The 21,883-nt window shown below is 40.8% G+C and overlaps 1 protein-coding gene across 1 annotated transcript in view; it reads right to left on the bottom strand.

Moving 5' to 3' along the window:
- Positions 1-19,361, bottom strand: part of RP2 (RP2 activator of ARL3 GTPase) — a 42,199-nt gene extending 22,838 nt beyond the window's left edge. The window contains exons 1-2 of the mRNA XM_004282004.3: positions 19,053-19,361; positions 469-1,134 (exon numbers count right to left, since the gene is read on the bottom strand). Coding sequence (XP_004282052.1) covers positions 469-1,134; positions 19,053-19,154 — 768 coding nt within the window. The 5' untranslated portion in view covers positions 19,155-19,361. The remainder of the gene's footprint in view (positions 1-468; positions 1,135-19,052) is intronic.
- Between the last annotated feature and the right edge of the window lie 2,522 nt (positions 19,362-21,883).

Genomic DNA, 21,883 nt, shown 5'->3' with positions numbered 1-21,883 from the left:
GTCACGCTTTACTTTGCAGTACTACTTTTGTGAGCTCCCATGGAAATCAGTTATGATAAAGAATGGAAGTTCTTTGAGGGTAGAGAATTTTGTCTATTTATCTCCACTCCCAGCATATATTTCATCAGCTCTAAACTGCCATCAATTGTAAGATGCATTTCAGAGAAGCAAAACTGTGGAAAACAAAGGTGCATCCTATAATCAATGAAAGATGGTGACAGAGTAACCTGCACATAATGAGGGCTTAACAGATGCTTCCTGAATTGAATTGTTTTTAAAAAGTTTCTTTGGGAAAGTATTTGAGGCCTAAGCAACTAGCTTGCAGATAAATCTGTAGGGGGCAGAGGACTATAATTTAAGGATTGCCTGTATTTCTAATAGTCAATTTGAAAAGAATGGACGCTCTCCAGAAAGTGGTGTGTTTCTATGTAGGTGTATGTCTGTTTCTCTTCTCTCTCTTCTCCTTACCTCATCAATTAGTTTCCTGGCATTTGCGATAGTATAATCACCAGCAAATAATACCACTAAGCATGACTCATCACTGTTCTTCTGTCTCTGACCCCGGGACACTGGAACGATACTTCTACTGGCTTCTGTGGAAAGGCGGACAGCTTTGAGCTCTTCGGTAGTAGGTAGAGGAACATGGTCCTGAATGACAGCATCTTCTGGAAGAAGGCTCCAATTGAGTTCTCCTGACACAGGTGTAAAGTCATGAATGTTACTCCAGGTATTATTGAAGATACTGAGCCCTGCATCTTTGAACTGGAAAGCTAATTCAGGGTAGTACCATTGAAAACAGCCAAACTTGATATTCGTGGAAGACTCAATAATGGGCTGAGTGGCACAGCACAAAAAGACTTCCAGCTTTCTACAATCCCGCACACGAAACTGTTGGCAGGCTAATGCACACTTGCAATCTCTGCAATTCCGGAAAAACACACTGCCTTTCACCGGTCCCAGAAAAATGACACAGTTAGTACAGTCATCAATAGTAACTGTAGCAGAGTGATCAAAAATATAGATGTTACAGTTCTCACAGTCTTGAATGAGAAACTGTTGTCCTGCCACTTTCCCAGGTAAGCGACCTACTGTTTCATCCTTCAGTCCACTGAACATGTAGTCTTTCGGATCAACCTGCAGGAACAAAACACAGACCTTGAGTATTACTGACATTATTCAGCAAACATTAATTGTCTATTGGGAGTCAGGAACGATTTTTATTGCTAAAATAATGTTCCAACTCTTACTGACTTTGTGACATAATAAGAAAATGAGCAGGACAAAAAACTTTTTTAAAATAAATACATAAAAGGCATGAGGGGAAGAAAGGGAGAGGAAACTGTTATAGATAAAGAAAGACTCAGGACATACCAACCAAATGATGTGTGGACATTGTTGGATCCTGTTTTAACATATCAACTGTAAAAGTACATTTTGGAAACAATTGGGGAAATTCTCATACATACACACAGCATACTGGATGATATTAAGGAATATTTCAGCTTTGAGCCTTTTCTTTTTCTGATGCTTCACTTTTAAAAAACTTCTGTGTCTTTAAAACTTCTGAACTTGGAAATACACCCAGATAGGAATATGTTTCTCTATCTTTCCATAAATTGATGCCTAGGTCTTAGTTTCTAAACCCTGACTGATTTCTGCAATATGCTACAGAAAATGGAAGCACCTGAAGGCCCAAGAATCACTATATGTCAGAATTTGCATCTACAAATTTGACTGAAACATTTACTGAGCTACTTCTACAATGTAAAATTTTCAAATTTCACCATTTCCATCTTTAGGCATTTTAAACTAAAGCTCACAGAATCTTTTACACAGTGTGTCTGGAATCTGTTACATTATTTTTTAAATTTTAGCTGACCTCTCAAAATATAGTCATTAAAAGACCATTTTGATTTTTCTAAATTACTTTTAAATCTACTTGCACTGTCTTAACCTCTTTGTGAATATTAAATTTCATACAAAACTATTCATGTACCAGAAACAGGCTCCCATAGGTACGGTACACAAAAACTTGATTATTTACAAAGGATAATTTAATCATCTTAATCGTTAGCAAACTAGCTTAAAGTGACTTATTCAGTATTACACAACAAATGTTGTACTCATCAGTTTTACACAATGTACTAGAAGTAGTGTTGGTCTGTAGCATGAGCAATAAAAGACACAGTTAGTACAGTCATCAATAGTAACTGTAGCAGAGTGATCAAAAATATAGATGTTACAGTTTTCTAGTCTCAATTTTGTCACCTATGAGCAACATGAATGAAAAAGGCACTTTAACTTTCTAGATCTTCATTCAGCCATTCAGCCATTTGAACACCCAATAGGAGCCAGACATTGTTTTAAGCACCAAAATGAATATGACCAACTCTTTCCATAAAAGAAGTGAACACTAACCTAAACAAATGATTTTACTTTTTTTTTTTTTTTTTTGCTGTACGCGGGCCTCTCACTGCTGTGGCCTCTCCCGTTGCGGAGCACAGCCTCCGGACGCGCAGGCTCAGCGGCCATGGCTCACGGGCCCAGCCGCTTCGCGGCACGTGGGATCTTCCCAGACCAGGGCACGAACCCGCGTCCCCTGCATCGGCAGGCGGACTCTCAACCACTGCGCCACCAGGGAAGCCCCAACAAATGATTTTAAAACCACCTGGCTGTGTAATGAGAGATGCTCAGAATATTCTGGAAATACAAAGGAGGGACACCAGGCGCAGGGGAGGTAGGGGTGTAAGACTTCCTGTGCAAAGTGAGAATGAATAAGCTGAAGTTCACCAGGTAAAAGGGGTAGGAGTAAAGGATCCTCCCTTCTCACATCAGGCAAAAGTGAAAGAATGAAATAAAATAAAACTCTTCAGGGAGTGTGAGGAAAAGTGAACGTGGTTTGGTGTTACCAGTGATACTGCAATGGGAGCAAATGAAGCTGGAGAGGTAGGCAGAGGCCATATTATGAGGCTTGGAAGTTCTCCATGGACAAAGGGGTACCACAGAATGATTTAAATAAGCAAAATTTACATTTTAGGAAGATTGTTCTGGTAAGAATAATGACAAGTGGCGTGTGAATTGGAGAGGCAGTTGCAGTCATCCAGAAAGGGCTGGAACTAGAGCAGTGGTTAGCAGGGAAGAGGAAGATGGAATGAATTTGAGAAATACTGAGGAAGGAGAATCAGACGATTTAGTAATTCAATGGCTGTAGGAGGTAAGGCAGAAGGATGGGTCAAAAATGATTCCTAGTTATCTAGTCCAGTATTTTTCAACCTTTGTGACTACAATTCACATTAGTACATTCTCCAGCACAGCCCAGTACACGTATTTATGAGTATTTGTACATGTACACATACCAATGAAAGAAAAGTTTCACAAAATAATACTTACCCTTATTTTGTGTTAAACCCCAAATATTTTCTATTATCCCACCCACAGGTTTGAAGAAACACTGCTCTGGTTTATGTGATTGGATGTTGGTAGTGCCACACACCAAAAAAAAAAAAAAAAGAAAAAAAAAAGAAAATATAAGAGGCAGCACAGGTTTAATGTGGGAAGAGGTATTCAAGCTATTCCATTTCTAGGATTTTACAGGTGACACACATATATAAAGGTACAGTGTTCCAGTTTGGGCTCTATCAAGATACTGAACTAGCATAGTGGCTGGCTCCCAATTATCCAAGATCAATCTCAAATGGACCAAGTAAGAAAAACACCAAGAAAAGGGGAAACTATGAGACACCCCTGTGGTGGGTGTGGGAACAGAAAACAGAAAAGGAAACTCAGATTTCTTCTATTGCTTCTCCCCTTCCCAAATCTTGAGACAACAATGCTTCCCATACACCTGCTAGGACTCAGACCTCTGGTCCAGATTTCCCTGGGAGCAAATTCCGGTCAGGGCAGAAACCCTGTGCTGGCGAAGAGCTGAGAAAAATGGGTGGGGATTAATTTTGACAGTGGTTCAGGACCTCTCCAAATCCTCAGAACTGGCAACTTAAAATCTAAGGAGTTTCTTCTAATGCTGCTTCTCAAGTATTGATTGGTCAAGTGAACCAAAAAAAAAAAAAATCAACAAGGATCTAGGAGATCAAACCACACAATGAATAAGTTTGAGTTCTGCACACAACTAGCAGAGTATACTCACATTTTTTCTCAAGCACACATTGAAGGATTTTTTAAAAAATCATGTACTAGTACTAGATCATAAAGAAAGCCTCAACAAATTTTAAATATTAGATAAGTTACAGATTATTATATGCGACCAAGATGCAATTAAATTAGAAGTTAATAACAAAAGACACTTTAAAAAATCCTTGCCTATTTGAAAATTTTAAAAACACAGTGCTGGACGAGGGGAAGATGGTGGAAGAGTAAGACGCAGAGATCACCTTCCTCCCCACAGATACACCAGAAATACATCTACACGTGGAACAACTCCTACAGAACACCTACTGAATGCTGTCAGAAGACCTCAGACCTCCCCAAAGGCAAGAAACTCCCCACGTACCTGGGTAGGGCAAAAGAAAAAAAGAAAAAACAGAGACAAAAGAATAGGGACGGGACCTGCACCAGTGGGAGGGAGCTGTGAAGGAGTAAAGGTTTCTACACACTAGGAGCCCCTTCACGGGCGGAGACTGTGGGTGGCGGAGGGGGGAAGCTTCGGGGCCGCGGAAGAGAGCACAGCAAAAGGGGTGCGGAGGGCAAAGCGGGGAGATTCCCACACAGAGGATCGGTGCCGACCGGCACTCACCAGCCCAAGAGGCTTGTCTGCTCACCCGCCGGGGCGGGCGGGGCTGGGAGCTGAAGCTCGGGCTTTGGTCGGAGCGCCAGGAGAGGACTGGGGTTGGCGGCGTGAACAGAGCCTGAAGGGGTTAGTGCACCACGGCTAGCCAAGAGGAAGTCCGGGAAAAGGTCTGGAGCTGCCGAAGAAGCAAGAGACTTTTTCTTCCCTCTTTGTTTCCTGGTGCGTGAGGAGAGGGGATTAAGAGCGCTGCTTAAAGGAGCTCCAGAGACGGGCGCGAGCCGCGGCTAAAAGCACGGACCCCAGAGACGGGCAGGAGACGCTAAGGCTGCTGCTGCCGCCAGCAAAAAGCCTGTGTGCGAGCACAGGTCACTATCCACACCCCCCTTCCGGGGAGCCTGTGCAGCCCGCCACTGCCAGGGTCCCGGGATCCAGGAACAACTTCCCCGGGAGAACGCACGCCGGCCTCTGACGCCGCAGGCTCGCCCAGCACTCTGTGCCCCTCCCTCCCCCCGGCCCGAGTATGCCAGAGCACCCGAATCAGCAGCTCCTTTAACCCCGTCCTTTCTGAGTGAAAAACAGACGCCCTCCGGCGACCTATACGCAGAGGCGGGACCAAATCCAAAGCTGAGCCCCTGGGAGCTGTGAGAACAAACAAGAGAAAGGGAAATCTCTCCCAGCAGCCTCAGAAGCAGCGGATTAAAGCTCCACAATCAACTTGATGATTGAGGAGATGGACTTTGAGAGCAACATTTATGATTTTTTCCCCTTTTCCTCTTTTTGTGAGTGTGTATGTGTATGCTTCTGTATGAGATTTTGTCTGTATAGCTTTGCTTCCACCATTTGTCCTAAGGATCTATCCGTCCATTTTTTGTTGTTTTTAATTTTTTTTAATAATTATTTTTTACTTTAATAACTTTATATTTTACTTTATTTTATTTTACTTTCTCTTCTTTCTTTATTTTTTCCTTCCTTCCCTCCTTCCTTCCTTCCTCCCACCGTCCCTCCCTCCCTCCCTCCTTTCTTTCTTTCCTTCTTTCCTTCCTTTCTTCTTTCTTTCTTCCTTCCTTCCTCCCTTCCTTCCTTTCTTTCTTCCTACTTCTACTAATTCTTCCTCTCTACTTTTTCTCCCTTTTACTCTGAGCCTTGTGGATGAAAGGCTCTTGGTGCTGCAGCCAGGAATCAGTGCTGTGCCTCTCAGGTGGGAGAGCCAACTTCAGGACACTGGCCAACAAGAGACCTCCCAGCTCCACATAATATCAAATGGAGAAAATCTCCCAGACATCTCCATCTCAACGGCAGCACAAGCTTCACTCAAGGATCAGCAAGCTACAGTGCTGGACACCTTATGCCAAACAACTAGCAAAAGAGGAACATAACCCCACCCATTAGCAAAGAGGCTGCCTAAAATCATAATAAGTCCACAGACACCCCAAAACACACCACCAGACGTGGACCTGCCCACCAGAGAGACAAGATCCAGCCTCATCCACCAGAACACAGGCACTAGTCCCCTCCACCAGGAAGTCTACACAACCCACTGAACCAACCTTAGCCACTGGGGACAGGCACCAAAAACAACGGGAACTACGAACCTGCAGCCTGCAAAAAGGAGACCCCAAACACAGTAAGATAAGCAAAATGAGAAAACAGAAAAACACACAGCAGATGAAGGAGCAAGATAAAAACCCACCAGACCTAACAAATGAAGAGGAAATAGGCAGTCTACCTGAAAAAGAATTCAGAATAATGATAGTAAAGATGACCCAAAATCTTGGAAATAGAATGGAAAAAATGCAAGAAACATTTAACAAGGACCTCGAAGAAGTAAAGATGACACAAACAACGATGAACAAGACAATAAATGAAATGAAAAATACTCTAGATGGGATCAATAGCAGAATAACTGTGGCAGAAGAATGGATAAGTGACCTGGAAGATAAAATAGTGGAAATAACTACTGCAGACCATAATAAAGAAAAAAGAATGAAAAGAACTGAGGACAGTCTCAGAGACCTCTGGGACAACATTAAACACACCAACATTCGAAATATAGGGGTTGCAGAAGAAGAAGAGAAAAAGAAAGGGACTGAGAAAATATTTGAAGAGATTATATTTGAAAACTTCCCTAATATGGGAAAGGAAATAGTTAATCAAGTCCAGGAAGTGCAGAGAGTCCCATACAGGATAAATCCAAGGAGGAATATGCCAAGACACATGTTAATCAAACTGTCAAAAATTAAATACAAAGAAAGCATATTAAAAGCAGCAAGGGAAAAACAACAAATAACACACAAGGGAATCCTCATAAGGTTAACAGCTGATCTTTTAGCAGAAACTCTGCAAACCAGAAGGGAGTGGCAGGACATATTTAAAGTGATGAAGGAGAAAAACCTGCAACCAAGATTACACTACCCAGCAAGGATCTCATTCAGATTTGATGGAGAAATTAAAACCTTAACAGACAAGCAAAAGCTGAGAGAGTTCAGCACCACCAAACCAGCTTTAGAACAAATGCTAAAGGAACTTCTCTAGGCAAGAACCACAGGAGAAGGAAAAGACCTACAATAACGAACCCAAAACAATTTAGAAAATGGGAATAGGAACATACATATCGATAATTACCTTAAATGTAAATGGACTAAATGCTCCCGCCAAAAGACACAGATTGGCTGAATGGATACAAAAACAAGACCCTTATATATGCTGTCTACAAGAGACCCACTTCAGACCTAGAGACACATACAGACTGAAAGTAAGGGGATGGAAAAAGATATTCCATGCAAATGGAAACCAAAAGAAAGCTGGAGTAGCAATTCTCATATCAGACAAAATATACTTTAAAATAAAGACTATGAGAAGAGACAAAGAAGGACACTACATAATGATCAAGGGATCGATCCAAGAAGAAGATATAACAATTGTAAATATTTATGCACCTCAATACATAAGGCAAATACTAAGAGCCATAAAAGGGGAAATCGACAGTAACACATTCATAGTAGGGGACTTTAACACCCCACTTTCACCAATGGACAGATGATCCAAAATGAAACTAAGGAAACACAAGCTTTAAATGATACATTAAACAAGATGGACTTAATTGATATTTATAGGACACTCCATCCAAAAACAGAATACACATTTTTCTCAAGTGCTCATGGAACATTCTCCAGGATAGATCATATCTTGGGTAACAAATGAAGCCTTGGTAAATTTAAGAAAATTGAAATTGTATCAAGCATCTTTTCCGACCACAATGCTATGAGACTAGATATCAATTACAGGAAAAGATCTGTAAAAAATACAAACACATGGAGGCTAAACAATACACTACTTAATAACGAAGTGATCACTGAAGAAATCAAAGAGGAAATTAAAAAATACCTAGAAACAAATGACAGTGGAGACACGATGGCCCAAAACCTACGGGATTCAGCAAAAGCAGTTCTAAGAGGGAAGTTTATAGCAATACAAGCCCACCTTAAGAAACAGGAAACATCTCGAATAAACAACCTCACTGGGCTTCCCTGGTGGCGCAGTGGTTGAGGGTCTGCCTGCCGATGCAGGGGACACGGGTTCATGCCCCAGTCTGGGAGGATCCCACATGCCGCGGAGCGGCTGGGCCAGTGAGCCATGGCCACTGAGCCTGCGCGTCTGGAGCCTGTGCTCCACAACGGGAGAGGCCACAACAGTGAGAGGCCCGCGTACCGCAAAAAAAAAAAAAAAGAGAGAGAGAGAAAAACAACAACTATATACCAACAAGTTAAAAAACATTTTGTCCATGAAATGAATGCATCTTTTAAAAAATAACTTACCACAGCGAATTTGAGAAGAAGTTAAAAGCTTAAATAAAAAGCTATTACTACTAAAGAAATAGAAGCAGTGGCTAAAGTGTTCCCACAAAGAAAACACAAGACTCTGATGGTTTTATAAGCAGATTCTAGTTTTATTCATCCCAGTTTTATGCAAACCTTTAAAGACAATAGAAAAAGAAGCAACAGTCCTAATTCATGCTACTAGTCTGTCCAGCAAGAAATAAGAAAAACAAAGACATAACAAAAGAAAATTTTAGGTCCATTTCACTCATGCCTATAGATGTTTTGAAAAAATTGTCAATTAAATCAATCCTAGAAGAAGAGAAAGCACCACAACCAAGTTGGATTTGTTGCAGGTTGTGTAAAAATGGTTCATCATTAGAAAACCTTTCAATGTAAGTCACTACTATGTGATATCAACTCACATTTTAGTCCTAACTCTTATCACCCTGCTATGGGAACTTTGTTCTTCAGTAGATCTGACACACTTGCTGTAACTTGTCTATGCCCTCTGATTCTCCTTTGCCCAGAAGGCTTTCTCCTAGTTCTTATACTTGCCCACCTGTCACACTTTTCCTGTGACGCTTTCCAGTTCCCTCAACCAGAAGCCTGCTCTCCTTTTTCTGAGTACCTACATTACATTAAATACCAATCTGCATCCCCTTATGTATCTAAAACTTTGGACTTGAATCCTATAACCAATCTATTTAAAACAGAAACACCTCCTCCAATAATATTACCCCTTTACCCTTCTTTATTTTTCTCCAAAGCACTTAGCTTCTTTTTATCACACTATATATGAACTGTATTTATTGTCAGTCTCCCCGCTGCCCTCCATTAGAACATAAACTACATGAGCGAAGGGATTATCTGTTTTGTTCACCTGTTTTCCCCAGCACTTAGAACAGTGCCTGGCACCACAGAGGCCCTGCACACATACTTATTGAACCCATTTTAACTACTTAATCTTCATTACCTCAGAGTATAACCAGAAGTAGGTGGTCTCCAGGTATCTCTTGAATAAACAAATATGAAGCGTAACTGAGATTGATGATTATACACTTCTCCACACCCCATCTCTCTACTTCATCCCCAAAGAAGACAGACTCTGAAATGTATTTTTAGGGACATTCACTTAGGTCACTGTTCAAGTTGGCCAACTTCTGAGTAGGAAGATAATTATACACAAAGCCAGGCAGAGGCACTCCTTTTAATGTCAGTCCTGGGTCTCTCCATTTTACATACTCTTCTGTCCCTACCTGCAGTAAAAGGAGGCTGAGGCTGCCTTCCACTTGGTAGAGCCAGTGGAAGGGGATGGGAATGTGGTCATGGAGTAGGCTAATGGGATCTTGATCGACTCAGGAACATGCTAGAGTGGTTTAAGTTGGTTCTGCTTTAGGCCTTAAGGAGGATAAAAAACGTTCTCTGATCTTCTTCAGCTTGTCTTCTCAGCACCAGTCTACCTCCCACAGTGGGAATGAGATGATCTAGAGTGCCACCAATAGGTTTTTTGGAAAAGGAGTCCAGGAGTTGGCCTGTCTCTACCAAGGCCTCAAACTCAATGAGCAAGGGGAATCTTCAAGCTTCAGTTTATGGTTTCTCTCACTGTACCAGAAACTCCTTAAAAATTTTACATAAAATTTTGTGGGTATTTTCCTGGAGAATTGATTTGGGCTTCAAGATTCTGGCCAAATTATCTTTGCCTAAGACACAGACAGCAAGTTCAAAAGTTTGCAAGCATATTTATCTCCGAATTAAATAGGAAACAAACCACTGTTCAGATAAAGATAAAAAATAAAAGTTAATACTTCTTACTTAAAGGAATTCAGCTAATTTTTTTGGCATGGGAAATGATATATATTATAAGTGTACAGTATTAAACAGAAATTTCAACTATATTAATTATAATATATTATAATTAGTACTATATTAGTACTTGTAGTTGAGACCTGTTGCAAATGCAGAAAGAAAATCTATTCTTAACTTTAAAATTACTGAGCTGCTGTCTTAGTCTGCTTGGGCTGTGTTATGGACTGAATGTTTGTGTCCTCTCAAAATTCATATGTTGAAGCTCTAATCCCCCAATGTGATGGCATTTGGAGGTGGGGACTTTTGGAGGTAATTAGATTTAGATGAGGTCATGAGGGAGGGGCCCTCACGATGGGATTAGTGTCCTTATAAGAAGAGATCTCTCTCTCTCTCCATGCAGGCAGGCACCAAGGAAAGGCCACATGAGCACATGGCAAGAAGGCGGCTGACTACAAGTAGGAAGCAGGCTTTCACCAGTAAGAACTGCAGAACTCTTGGCACACTGCAAGTCCGTCCAAATCCCTGCACTAACAGACTTGACCAAACTCTAGCATGGCTTCTACTAGCACAAGGCTTTGTCCCTAGAATGACCCCAGGTCCCCATTAAAATGCCTGCCTGAGGAAGCTCAACTCTGCAGGAAATTTTACTATTTGTTCTAGCCAACATCTGATGATAGGCCACTGACCTCCCTGTCTTAAAGCATTTACTAAAAAGGGCTTACAATTGTGACTGTATCTCTTACTAATGAGAAGTATCCTTCTCAAGGACCTGAGATCCATTCCTATGAAATGTAATTATTAGGAAGGATAGGGCCTCTGTTTACCAGCCTCTGTGGGAGGATAAGATCCTAACTTCTAAAATTGCCAGCTAGGGCCTTCCCTGGTGGCGCAGTGGTTGAGAGTCCGCCTGCCGATGCAGGGGACACAGGTTCGTGCCCCGGTCCGGGAGGATCCCACATGCCGCGGAGCGGCTGGGCCCGTGAGACATGGCCGCTGAGCCTGCGCGTCTGGAGCCTGTGCTCCACAATGGGAGAGGCCACAACAGTGAGAGGCCCGCATACCGCAATAAATAAATAAATAAATAAATAAAATTGCCAGCTAACACGACTGACCTAATCTTATTTACACAGACCAACTTTGTAATTTTTCACTTCTCTGACTCTACTGAGTCCCTGCTCTCCCCGCTCCCTCATTCTTCCTTAAATGGCTTAAGTCACCTCTGCACAAATCAGAATGGAGCTCAGCTCCTTCCCCCGTCAGTAATTACTGAACAAAAATCTGTTTTCACTGCTTTAACCAATGTCCAGCTGTATTTATCTCTGACACCAGACACTGGATCTGTGGGTACCTTGATCTTGGACTTCCCAGCCTCCAGAACTGTGAGAAATAAATTTCTGTTGTTTAAGCCACCCAGTCTATGGTATCTTGTTACAATGGGCTGAACAGACCAAGACTGGCTGCCATAACAAAATAATACAGACTGGGTAGCTTAAACAACAGAAACTTATTTCTCACAGTTCTAGAGGCTGGGAAGTACAAAATCAAGGTGCCATTGTGGTTGGCTTCTGGTGATACCTCTCTTCTTGTCCTGCAGATGGTTGCCTTCTTGAATTATCCTCACATGGTCTTTCCTGGGTGGGTGCATGGCAAGCTTTCTGATGCCTCTTCATATAAGGACACTAATCCTATCAGATCAAGGCCCCATTGTCATGACCTCATTTAATCTTAATTACTTCCTTACAGGCCCCATCTCCAAACAGAACCACACTGGGAGTTAGGGTTTCAACATATGAATTTGGAGGTGATTGCAGGGTGGGGCGTGGTGGGGAACCACAAACATTCAGTCCATAACTGCTGCCAATGCTGAGGAATTAAATGTGATTTACTACTCTACATATTTTATCTAGACACCTCAGTTCTCGTAGTTCACTGGGTGAAATTAATCCTATAACTAAAGAGTTCTATAGTATAAAATTATTTGGACTATCATTATGATCTACAAAGGAGAAACTTAGGATTTACATTGCTGTACTTACTTTCTCAACAATTCCTGAAAGCTCTTCAAAACAAAAAGTGACAATAAAAAACTTGAAGCTTAGTACCATAATAATTTTGTAAAAGTTACTAGTTCTCAAAGTGCCCAAAATCACAAACACGAAAGGTGAAGTTTTTAAACTACTTTTTCACAAGAATCACTTATGAAGTGAGCTTAGTTTAGGTCATATTTCTAACTACAATCCTTGAAAGGTAGTGGATATACTCTCAAAAATCAAAGAAACATTTCAGGAGTTGGAATTCACCTGATATAGCTAATAAACTAAGGTAAGTATTATTTTCCTAACAGAAAATAAAAGTGAACATCTTATTCTTTCACTGAGCAGTTATGCAAATTTTTCATTAAAATTCACCTCCACAGTTAAACTTCCATAGTGATAACCTAAGATGAAATAATGGCATTTGTTAGTTTTAATGGAAATCTGGTCTGGGTAGAAGTTCAAAATAAGACTCAGGAGTATAAGGAGCACTATACAGGCACCAGGCACCATTCTAAGTGCTTTATAATCTTTCACTCAATCCTCATAAAAACCCCTATGAAGGTTGTATACTATAATTATCTCTATTTTACAGATGAGAAAATTGAGGCACCCAGAGGGTAAATAACTTACCCAAGGTCACATAGTAAATGCTTGAGCTGAGTCTCAGACCTAGGCAGTCTGGCTCCTAAGTATATTCTCTTGGCTGCTTCTTCGTATTCAACCATATTCAAACAGAAGCCAATGTTTACTAGGTGAATAAATCAATGGAATAGAATTCAAAAACAGACTTATGTATATATTGACAAAGGTGCAAAGGCAGTTCAATAGAGAAAGGATAATCTTTTCAACAAATGGTGCTGGAACAATTAGACATCTATATGTAAAAAATAAAATAAAGAATCTCCCATACCTTGTATCATATTTAACAATTAACTCAAAATGGATCATAGAACCTAAACATAAAACCAAAAAGTCTAAAACTTCTAGAAGAAAACAGAGGAGAAAACGTTTGTAATCTTGGTTAGGCAAAGATTTCCTAGATGTGAAGCCAAAAACATGATCCATAAAAGAAAAAATTGAAAATTGGACTTTTATCTAAATTTTGAAAACTTTTGTTCTTCAAAAGACACTATTAAGGGACTTCCCTGGCGGTCCAGTGGTTAAGACTCCGAGTTTCCACTGCAGGGGGTGTGGGTTCGATCCCTGGTTGGGGAGCTAAGATCCCGTATGCTGTGTAGCAAAAAAACAATAAACAAAATGTGAATCTTTTTTAAAAAAAAAAGACACTATTAAGAGAAGACAAGTCATTATTTGGGAAAAAAATATTTGCAAGACACACATGACAAGGGACTTGTATTCAGGATATATAAAAAACTCTCAAAACTCAATAATAAGAAAACAAATAACCCAGTAAAAAAAAAATGAGCAAAAGGTTTTAATAAACACTTCACCAAAGAAAATATACAGATGGCAAATAAGTACATGGAAAAATGCTCCACAAATAATTAGTCATTAGGGAAATGCAAATTAAGCCACAATGAAATACCACTACACTCCTATTAGAATGGCTAAATTTTTTAAAAACTGACCATACCAAGTGCTGGTGAGGATGCAGAGAAACTGGATTTCTCATACATTACTGGCGGGAATGCAAAATAGCACAGCTGCTTTGGAAAAGGGTTTGGCACTTTCTTATAAAGTTTAATATACAATTTCCATATGACTCAGAAATCCTACTCCTAGGTATTCACTCAAGTGAAATGAAAGCTTATGTTTATTCAAAAACCTGTATGCAAATGTTTATGGTAATTTTATTCATAATTACCAGAATTTGTAAACAACCTAAATGTCCTTCAACTGGTGAATGGATAAACAAATGTGGTAAATCCATAAAATGGACTACTACTCAGCAATAAAAAGGAACTCCTGATACATGCAACAACATGGATGAATCTTAAATGTGTCATGCTAAGTGAAAGAAGCCAGACTCAAAAGGTTATCTACTACATGATTCCATTTATAGGACATTCTCAAAAAGATAAAACTATAGGGATAAAAAACAGATCAGAGGGTGGAGGCAGAGTTGACTACAAAGGAGCATGAGGAAATTTGTGGGGGATGATGGTACTGTTCTATATCTTGATTATGGTGATAGTTACATGACTGTATTTGTCTGTCAAAACTCATAGAACTGTACACTTCAAAAGGGTAAATTTTACATTATGTAAATTACACTTCAATTAAAATAACCAATTATTTAAAACTTAAACATTGTTAAGTCAGTTTCAAGGCAACATAGCTATGTAGCTGAAAGGTAATTTCATGAGTGAAAATAACAAATACCAGTACCTTGATCTTATATACATTGATGACAAGAGAAGGTGAAGTATTATATTTATATAACACACCATGTTGCTAAATATATAACCACAAAATAGAATTCATATCATCTAATTGATTTTTAATCTAATTTTACATCCTATCCCATTCTCTCTGTTCATTCAGATGTGCCTGAATGCTTCTACTGATGCTTACCTCTTCTCTTAAGATGCTCAAAGAATTAAAGAACTGGAAGGGATCTTAGGAAATTGAGGGCTGGAAAAGCTAAATGACTTGACCAGTGAGATACAGTACAGGGCAGAATGCAAATTAAAACCCCAGTCCCATACACTTTCCACTCCATGCACTTTTCCCCTTTTCCCACTTTATATGAGTGAAGAAATTGGAACCCCCATACACTGCTGGTGAAAATGTAAATGGTGCAGACACTTTGAAAAACAGTTAGGCAGATTCTCACAAAGTTAACCACAGAGTTACTATACGACCCAGGAATTCCACTCCTAAGTATATATCGAAGAGAAATTAAAACATATGTCTACACAAAAGCTTGTACACAAATATTCATAGCAGCATTATTTGTAATGGCCAAAAAGTGGAAACAAGCCAAATGTCCATCAACTAATGAATGGATAAACAAAACGGACAGTAAAATAAAATTTATTTATAAATAAAATGAAATAAAATATCTACTCTGTTAATATCATTCAGCAATAAAAAGGAATAAACTACTGATATATGCTATAATATGGATGAATCTCAAAAACACACTAAGTGAAAGTAACAAAAGACCACATATTGTATGATTCCACTGATAAATGTCCTAAATAAGCAAATCTATAGAGATAGAAAGTAAAACTGTAGTTTCTAGGGGCTAGGAGGAGTGAGGAGTAACTACTTATGGATCTGGGTTTCTTTTGTGAGGGATAAAAAAGTTCTAAAATTAGATCATAGTGATAGTAACATAACCCTGTGGACTTGCTGAAACTATTGAATTGTACACTTTAAATTAGTAAACTGTATGGCATATGAATTTATCTCAATAAAGCTATTTTAAAATGAATAAACAAAGAACTAGTTACTTCCTTTAAGCAGCAACAACTTTATGTAAAGGATTTAAAACATGTCGACAAGTTTGACACTTCTCCCATCAAGAGGTCCCCTCCCCTTGGACGCAGGTGGACATCTGTGATTGCCTCAACCAACAAAATATAGCAGAAGTAATGCTACATCACTTAAGAGGCTAGTTAGAAAAAGCCATGCAGCTTCTGCCAGTCTCTCTTAGGACACTTGCCCTGGGAACCCAGCCATCACGCTGTGGGGAAGCCCAGGCTACAGGAAGAGGCCTCTGGCCCTTAGCCCCAGCTGAGCTTCCAACCAAAAGCCAGCATCAACTTGCCAGCCAGCTCTGTGATTAAGTCATATTGAAAGCAGATCCTCCAACCCCCAGTCAAGCTGCTGCAGCTGATGCCAGATAAAGCAAAGAGCCAACCTAGCTAAGCCCTACACAAATTGCAGAGTTGTGAGTAAAATAAGTACTTGCCATTATTCTATGCCATTAAGTTTTGGGGTGGTTTGGTATGCAACAATGGATAACTAGAATACCTCACGTACTTAAAAGGCTAAAAACAGCATCTAGCCCCCTACTCAATGCAGACACTTCTTCCTAGTAGGTCTCCATCCTACCTCTGCCTGAATGTTTTGACCAACATGGAGATCAGTTCTTCACAAAGCCACCCTTTCCACTGAAGAACAACTCTGGGAATTATGATCTGCCTTATACTAAGACTGGTTCTGTCCTGCCCAATCTCTGGCCCAAGTTCTATCCTCAGAGGTGACCAGTACTGTCTAACCCTCAGGACAGGCCTTTACCTTATTAAACAGTAGAGAAATTTTTACCAGGTTTGATTTTATAACTGAGGAACCTGAATGGACACAGATGTGTTGTCCATACTCAAAATCACAATTTTCATACCTATGCCATCATTTCTATTGTCTAGAAAGAGTATTGGTATGAATAACTAGAAGATGAAAGCTACTTTTCTATACTACTCATCTTCCCGTGATACTTAAATATTTCCTGTTTTAACTCAAAAAAGCCAGTCAGCTCTTCAAGGGCAGGGAAAATAATTCTTATAATTTTGAGTTTTCCTTGGTGTTTGAGAACATATATATTGAATAATTTGCTTAGTTATGGGAGGCAGCATACAGATAACAAGGATAAAAGCATTTCCTTCCAAATGATTTAAACACAGATCTTACAATCCAAAAATATTTCTCATCATGGCAATGTAGTAATTGTACAATAAGCTTTTTTTTCCAAGTCAGCAATAGAAAATGAGCTTCTTACACTGTTGATAACAGTATACCAGTTGTCATGACAACACTGAGTCCCCAAACATTCTTTCTAATTGAGACAATTTCTTCTAGCTTCAGTCCCCTAAGACTGACCCAATTACACAAGTCAAAACCCAAAACCCAGAGGGTGCCTCTCAATAAAGATACTCTGATGACACAACCTAAGGAAAAATCTAAACACCACTTTTCCAAGTTGCAAGGAAACTTTTCAGGCAATGCACTTTTCTTTTTCTTTTTGTACTTTCTTTTTTACAGCTAAGTCTTACAAGTTGAATGGTAATTGTCTGATATAACTTTAAAATTGTTTATGTTATAGTCCATGATCACATTAGAGACCTAAACTTTTAATACAAACCATTCTGTTAATATACATCCAACGTATCTCATTTATGTTCTCTGGGCTGCACTTGCATCCCATTCTTTTTAAGGTACAATTAAAATCTTCTAGGAGCAAGCAAGACCATGCTAAACTCAGTAAAACTATCACTGGACTAATACAGAACATTTGCACACTACCCATACTGACCTCATGAGAGGTAAGGAGCTAGAAAAAAATCTTTAAAATCACATAAAATTTAGCAGGCTATCATAAATTAGAGGTACCCTAGAGTGAATTCTTAGTAATTCCAGAAGAAAAAGAAAAAATTCCCAAAAGAAAAAGCAATGTTGGGAAATGTGGTATCTCCACTGTTTCAAAATGTAAGCTGGTAATTCTTTCTCTAATAGTCCAGGAGAATTTTTAAAGGGGTTGTTTTCAGACAGAAAATATAGTATTTTCCACTGTTACATTATAAATGCTTCTATCAAGTATGGATAAAAGAGAATTAATAAACAGATCATGCAACCCTGTGAAACAGGGGCAGAAAGATGGGGCTGAGGAGTCTGTAAAAAGCGTCCAATTTTTAAAATCTGACACTTGGAGAACCAAGTTTATGTGAATACATTCTGCTGGGGACTGGAAATCATGTAGGATGGTCTATGAAATCAAAACATTAGTAAGACATTTACTATAAAGTAGTCATGGATACAGATATGTTTATTAAGCAAGGAGTTAACTGTTCATAACACTCATTTAAAAGTCTTTATTTTCTTTTGGATGAGAAAAATAATTGATGGATCAAAGTATTTTACTAAACACAAATGGAGAACTATGTAGAAAGAGGAAGCATTATGAAATTTATGACTAAGTGCGCTTTGTGTAAGACTAGTGGACGTGTTCAAAGCTTTTTCGTTTCTGGCTATATAGAAAAGTAAAACTAAGGGCATTTTCATTCATGAAAGCAACAGTAAAATATTGCCTGGCTTATGCTGGTTATTTTCATCTTACGGTCTTAACACACATTCCAAGGCTGATTCCATTTTCATTATTCCTTTCGGGTAAGTGGAAGAGGAGGTCATACAAAGCTGTAGGTCAAACGGTCCACTTCGTCATTGAGAAAATTCAGCAGTGGAATATATCAGGAGGCACCAAAGAGATTTACTGGCTAGGGCAGACAAAAGAGAAAACAACCACAGAAAGAACACAAGCCGCGAAAGAGATGAGATCAGTTCCATGTGTAACTCGAGGACTGGATAAAACCCCGCTCGGAGCTGCGAGTGAAACGAGATGTGAGATTTGGGGCATTCCGGGTTCTCCTTCCTTCCCTGGAGTCCATCCTTGGACCAGAGGGCAGGGTGCACAGAGAAGGGAAAGCCCGAAGTGTCCATCTGCCTGGACAATGAGCTCTAGGGCCCCTTCCAGCGCCGCACCGCCCTCCGTGGAGCCCTCTCTGACGCTGAATTTCACTGCTCCCCCAAAAGTCATTCACTCCGACTTCAACTACTCGCGGGAGAGAGCGAGCGCGCAAGAGCGGCAGCTGCTGGGTCCGCCCCCTCAGCGCTGCCCGGCCACTGGGGACCCTTGCCGAGCGGGCTCGGGAAGGCTGAGACCAGCCACTACGTGACGTTGGTTACCTTCTCGCGCTGGTCCCAGCTGTACTGCTTCGGCCGCTCCTCCTCGCCCTCCGGCTGCGACTCCTTCTCAGCCTTCCGCGTCTTGGAGAAGAAGCAGCCCATGGTCCCGGCCCGCGGGGTCCCACTAGCCACTACTCCTCGCCGGCGCGCTGGCTCAGGCACCTCCTGGAGTTGTGGCGTGAACCCCGGGGTCCCGGGTCCCGCAGCACTCCGGACACCGCCCCGCGGAACCGCCAAACCGCCCGCAGCCTCGGTTCGCCGGCCAGGCCCAAAACCCCTTCTCTTTTTCCTCTCAGTCGCCTTGACGACCCACCGCAGCCAATGACCGCTCAGCGCCCTGGGAGCCAATCCAAGTCCCGCGAGCAGCCCTGCGCGGCCTATGAAGAGAGGCCGACTTACGCACACAGCCAATCCACGCCCGGCTCCTGCGCCAGCCCCCAGGGGCGGGCCCGGTCGGCCCAGATGCACTCACCGCCACCACCACCCCCAACCCTGCCCCGCCCCTCCTAGGACTCAGCGGGGCTGTCCCGCTGCAGGGAGTGCAACCTCGGCAGACAGGTCGTTTTGCCCTAGGTTCTCAGTTTCCAAGCTCCGTAGTTGAACATTAGACTTAAGTTTTGTGGTGCAATTGGGAGGGAACAGGAATTCCTGCTGACGCAGGAAGGGCCATGAAATTCGCATGCCTCACTCTTCGTCACCCATTCCCCGACCCCACGTCTGGCCAGTGTTACCTCCTCGGGAAATTTCCCCAAAGACCTTCCCGACCCTCCTTGCCCTCTCTTATGTGCTTTCTTAGAATTTCCACGAATGACTCTAAAATTGAACAAGAACTTAGAAAAATAATTGTTTTTGTATCGTCTCCTTATTGGAACTGTGAATTTCTTGAGACCAAAAGCCCTGTCTTTTTCTTTTATTTAATCCCCCAAGCCTTGCTCAACTCCACACTAGTTGTTCAATAAAACGTTTGTCGAATGAATGCTTGCACACTAGTGAAGGAAACATTTACAACCTTTCTCTATTCTTTCCCAAAGAAAGTGACTAAAGTGGGGCAGAGGTGGTGGGGTGGGGGAAAGAGTAATGGTAAAGGGGTTCTCCTCATGGAGTTTATAGCCTGGTGGAGGACACAAGCGTTGCCATATAAACTATCAGATCTGTTCTCAGCAAATGGTATAGGGTTTGTCTGAAGATATTTTTTTAAATATTAGCATTTGCTATACTTGGGTTGAATGTTACTACAATACACATGTATTGCTTGTGTAATAGAAAAGGTAAGTTGTTGGTTTAATTCTCTGAGCACAGTATTTTGGCATTTGGTCAGACATCAAATGCAGATTAGTTTAGGCTCAAATTTGGTTATCTTTCTGCTTTCCCACACTTATTCACATCTAGTGTATGTCCTAAATGAGCCTCTGAGTTAACTTGAGCATTAAGAATGTTCCCTTTTTCACTTCCTGCCTTTTATTGCACAATCAGGAAGAAAAGTGCATGTGCTCAAGTATTAGAAATTACTGTAAATTTAAGTTCCAGATCTTAGGCAACAGAGTCTTCACCCAGTGCACACTTTTTCTTCCTCAGAGTGAGATGAAAAGTTTATGTGAGCCTATGGAGAACAGTATGGAGGTTCCTTAAAAAACTACAAATAGAACTACCATATGACCCAGCAATCCCACTACTGGGCATATACCCTGAGAAAACCGTAATTCAAAAAGAGTCATGTACCAAAATGTTCACTGCAGCTCTATTTACAATAGCCCGGAGATGGAAACAACCTAAGTGTCCATCATCGGATGAATGGATAAAGAAGATGTGGCACATATATACAATGGAATATTACTCAGCCATAAAAAGAAATGAAATTGAGCTATTTGTAATGAGGTAGATGGACCTAGAGTCTGTCATGGAGTGAAGTAAGTCAGAAAAAGAAAGACAAACACCGTATGCTAACACATATATATGGAATTTAAGAAAAAAAAATGTCATGAAGAACCTAGGGGTAAGACAGGAATAAAGACACAGACCTACTAGAGAATGGACTTGAGGATATGGGGAGGGGGAAGGGTAAGCTGTGACAAAGCAGAGAGAGGCATGGACATATATACACTACCAAACGTAAGGTAGATAGCTAGTGGGAAGCAGCCTCATAGCACAGGGAGATCAGCTCAGTGCTTTGTGACCGCCTGGAGAGGGGGGGATAGGGAGGGTGGGAGGGAGGGAGACGCAAGAGGGAAGAGATATGGGAACATATGTATATGTATAACTGATTCACTTTCTTATAAAGCAGAAACTAACACACCATTGTAAAGCAATTATACTCCAATAAAGATGTAAAAAAAAAAGTCTGTGTGAGGATGTTTTGGATGAGACCCTTAGATGTTTTATATTCATAGAAGGTTAAAATTTCGATCCGTTGCTGCATAGTACAGTGGAGGAAACAGAGGTCCACAGCGGTGAAGGGACTAACCTGTGGTCACAATGAGAGTGGTTAGACAGGTTCTATAAAAATCCAGAGCCTGTGCTGTCCAGTGCTCCTTCCTCCTAAATTTGTTCCTTTCTGATTCATCTGAAAGAAAGAAGTAAAGAAGTACCTGCTTAGGCCTTCTGATGCCTATGGAGCTCTGTCCCACAGTGATGTTGTTCCTCTTAATGAACAAACAACAAAACTAATTTTAGAGAAACAATCCCTAAAACTCTCATAGTTTTGAAGTATTCATTAATGAGAGACTTAAACCTAAAACAAAATCTATATCCAACAGTGATCTTTTCAGGGACCCTTAAACAAAAGTAATGATAAAATCCCCTTTCTGGGCTTCCCTGGTGGCGCAGTGGTTGAG

Source organism: Orcinus orca, chromosome X, assembly GCF_937001465.1.
Source record: "Orcinus orca chromosome X, mOrcOrc1.1, whole genome shotgun sequence".
In the NCBI taxonomy this organism is placed as follows: domain Eukaryota; kingdom Metazoa; phylum Chordata; class Mammalia; order Artiodactyla; family Delphinidae; genus Orcinus; species Orcinus orca.
The sequence above is the reverse complement of the archived record's forward strand: the minus strand, read 5'-3'. Positions and strand labels throughout refer to the sequence as shown.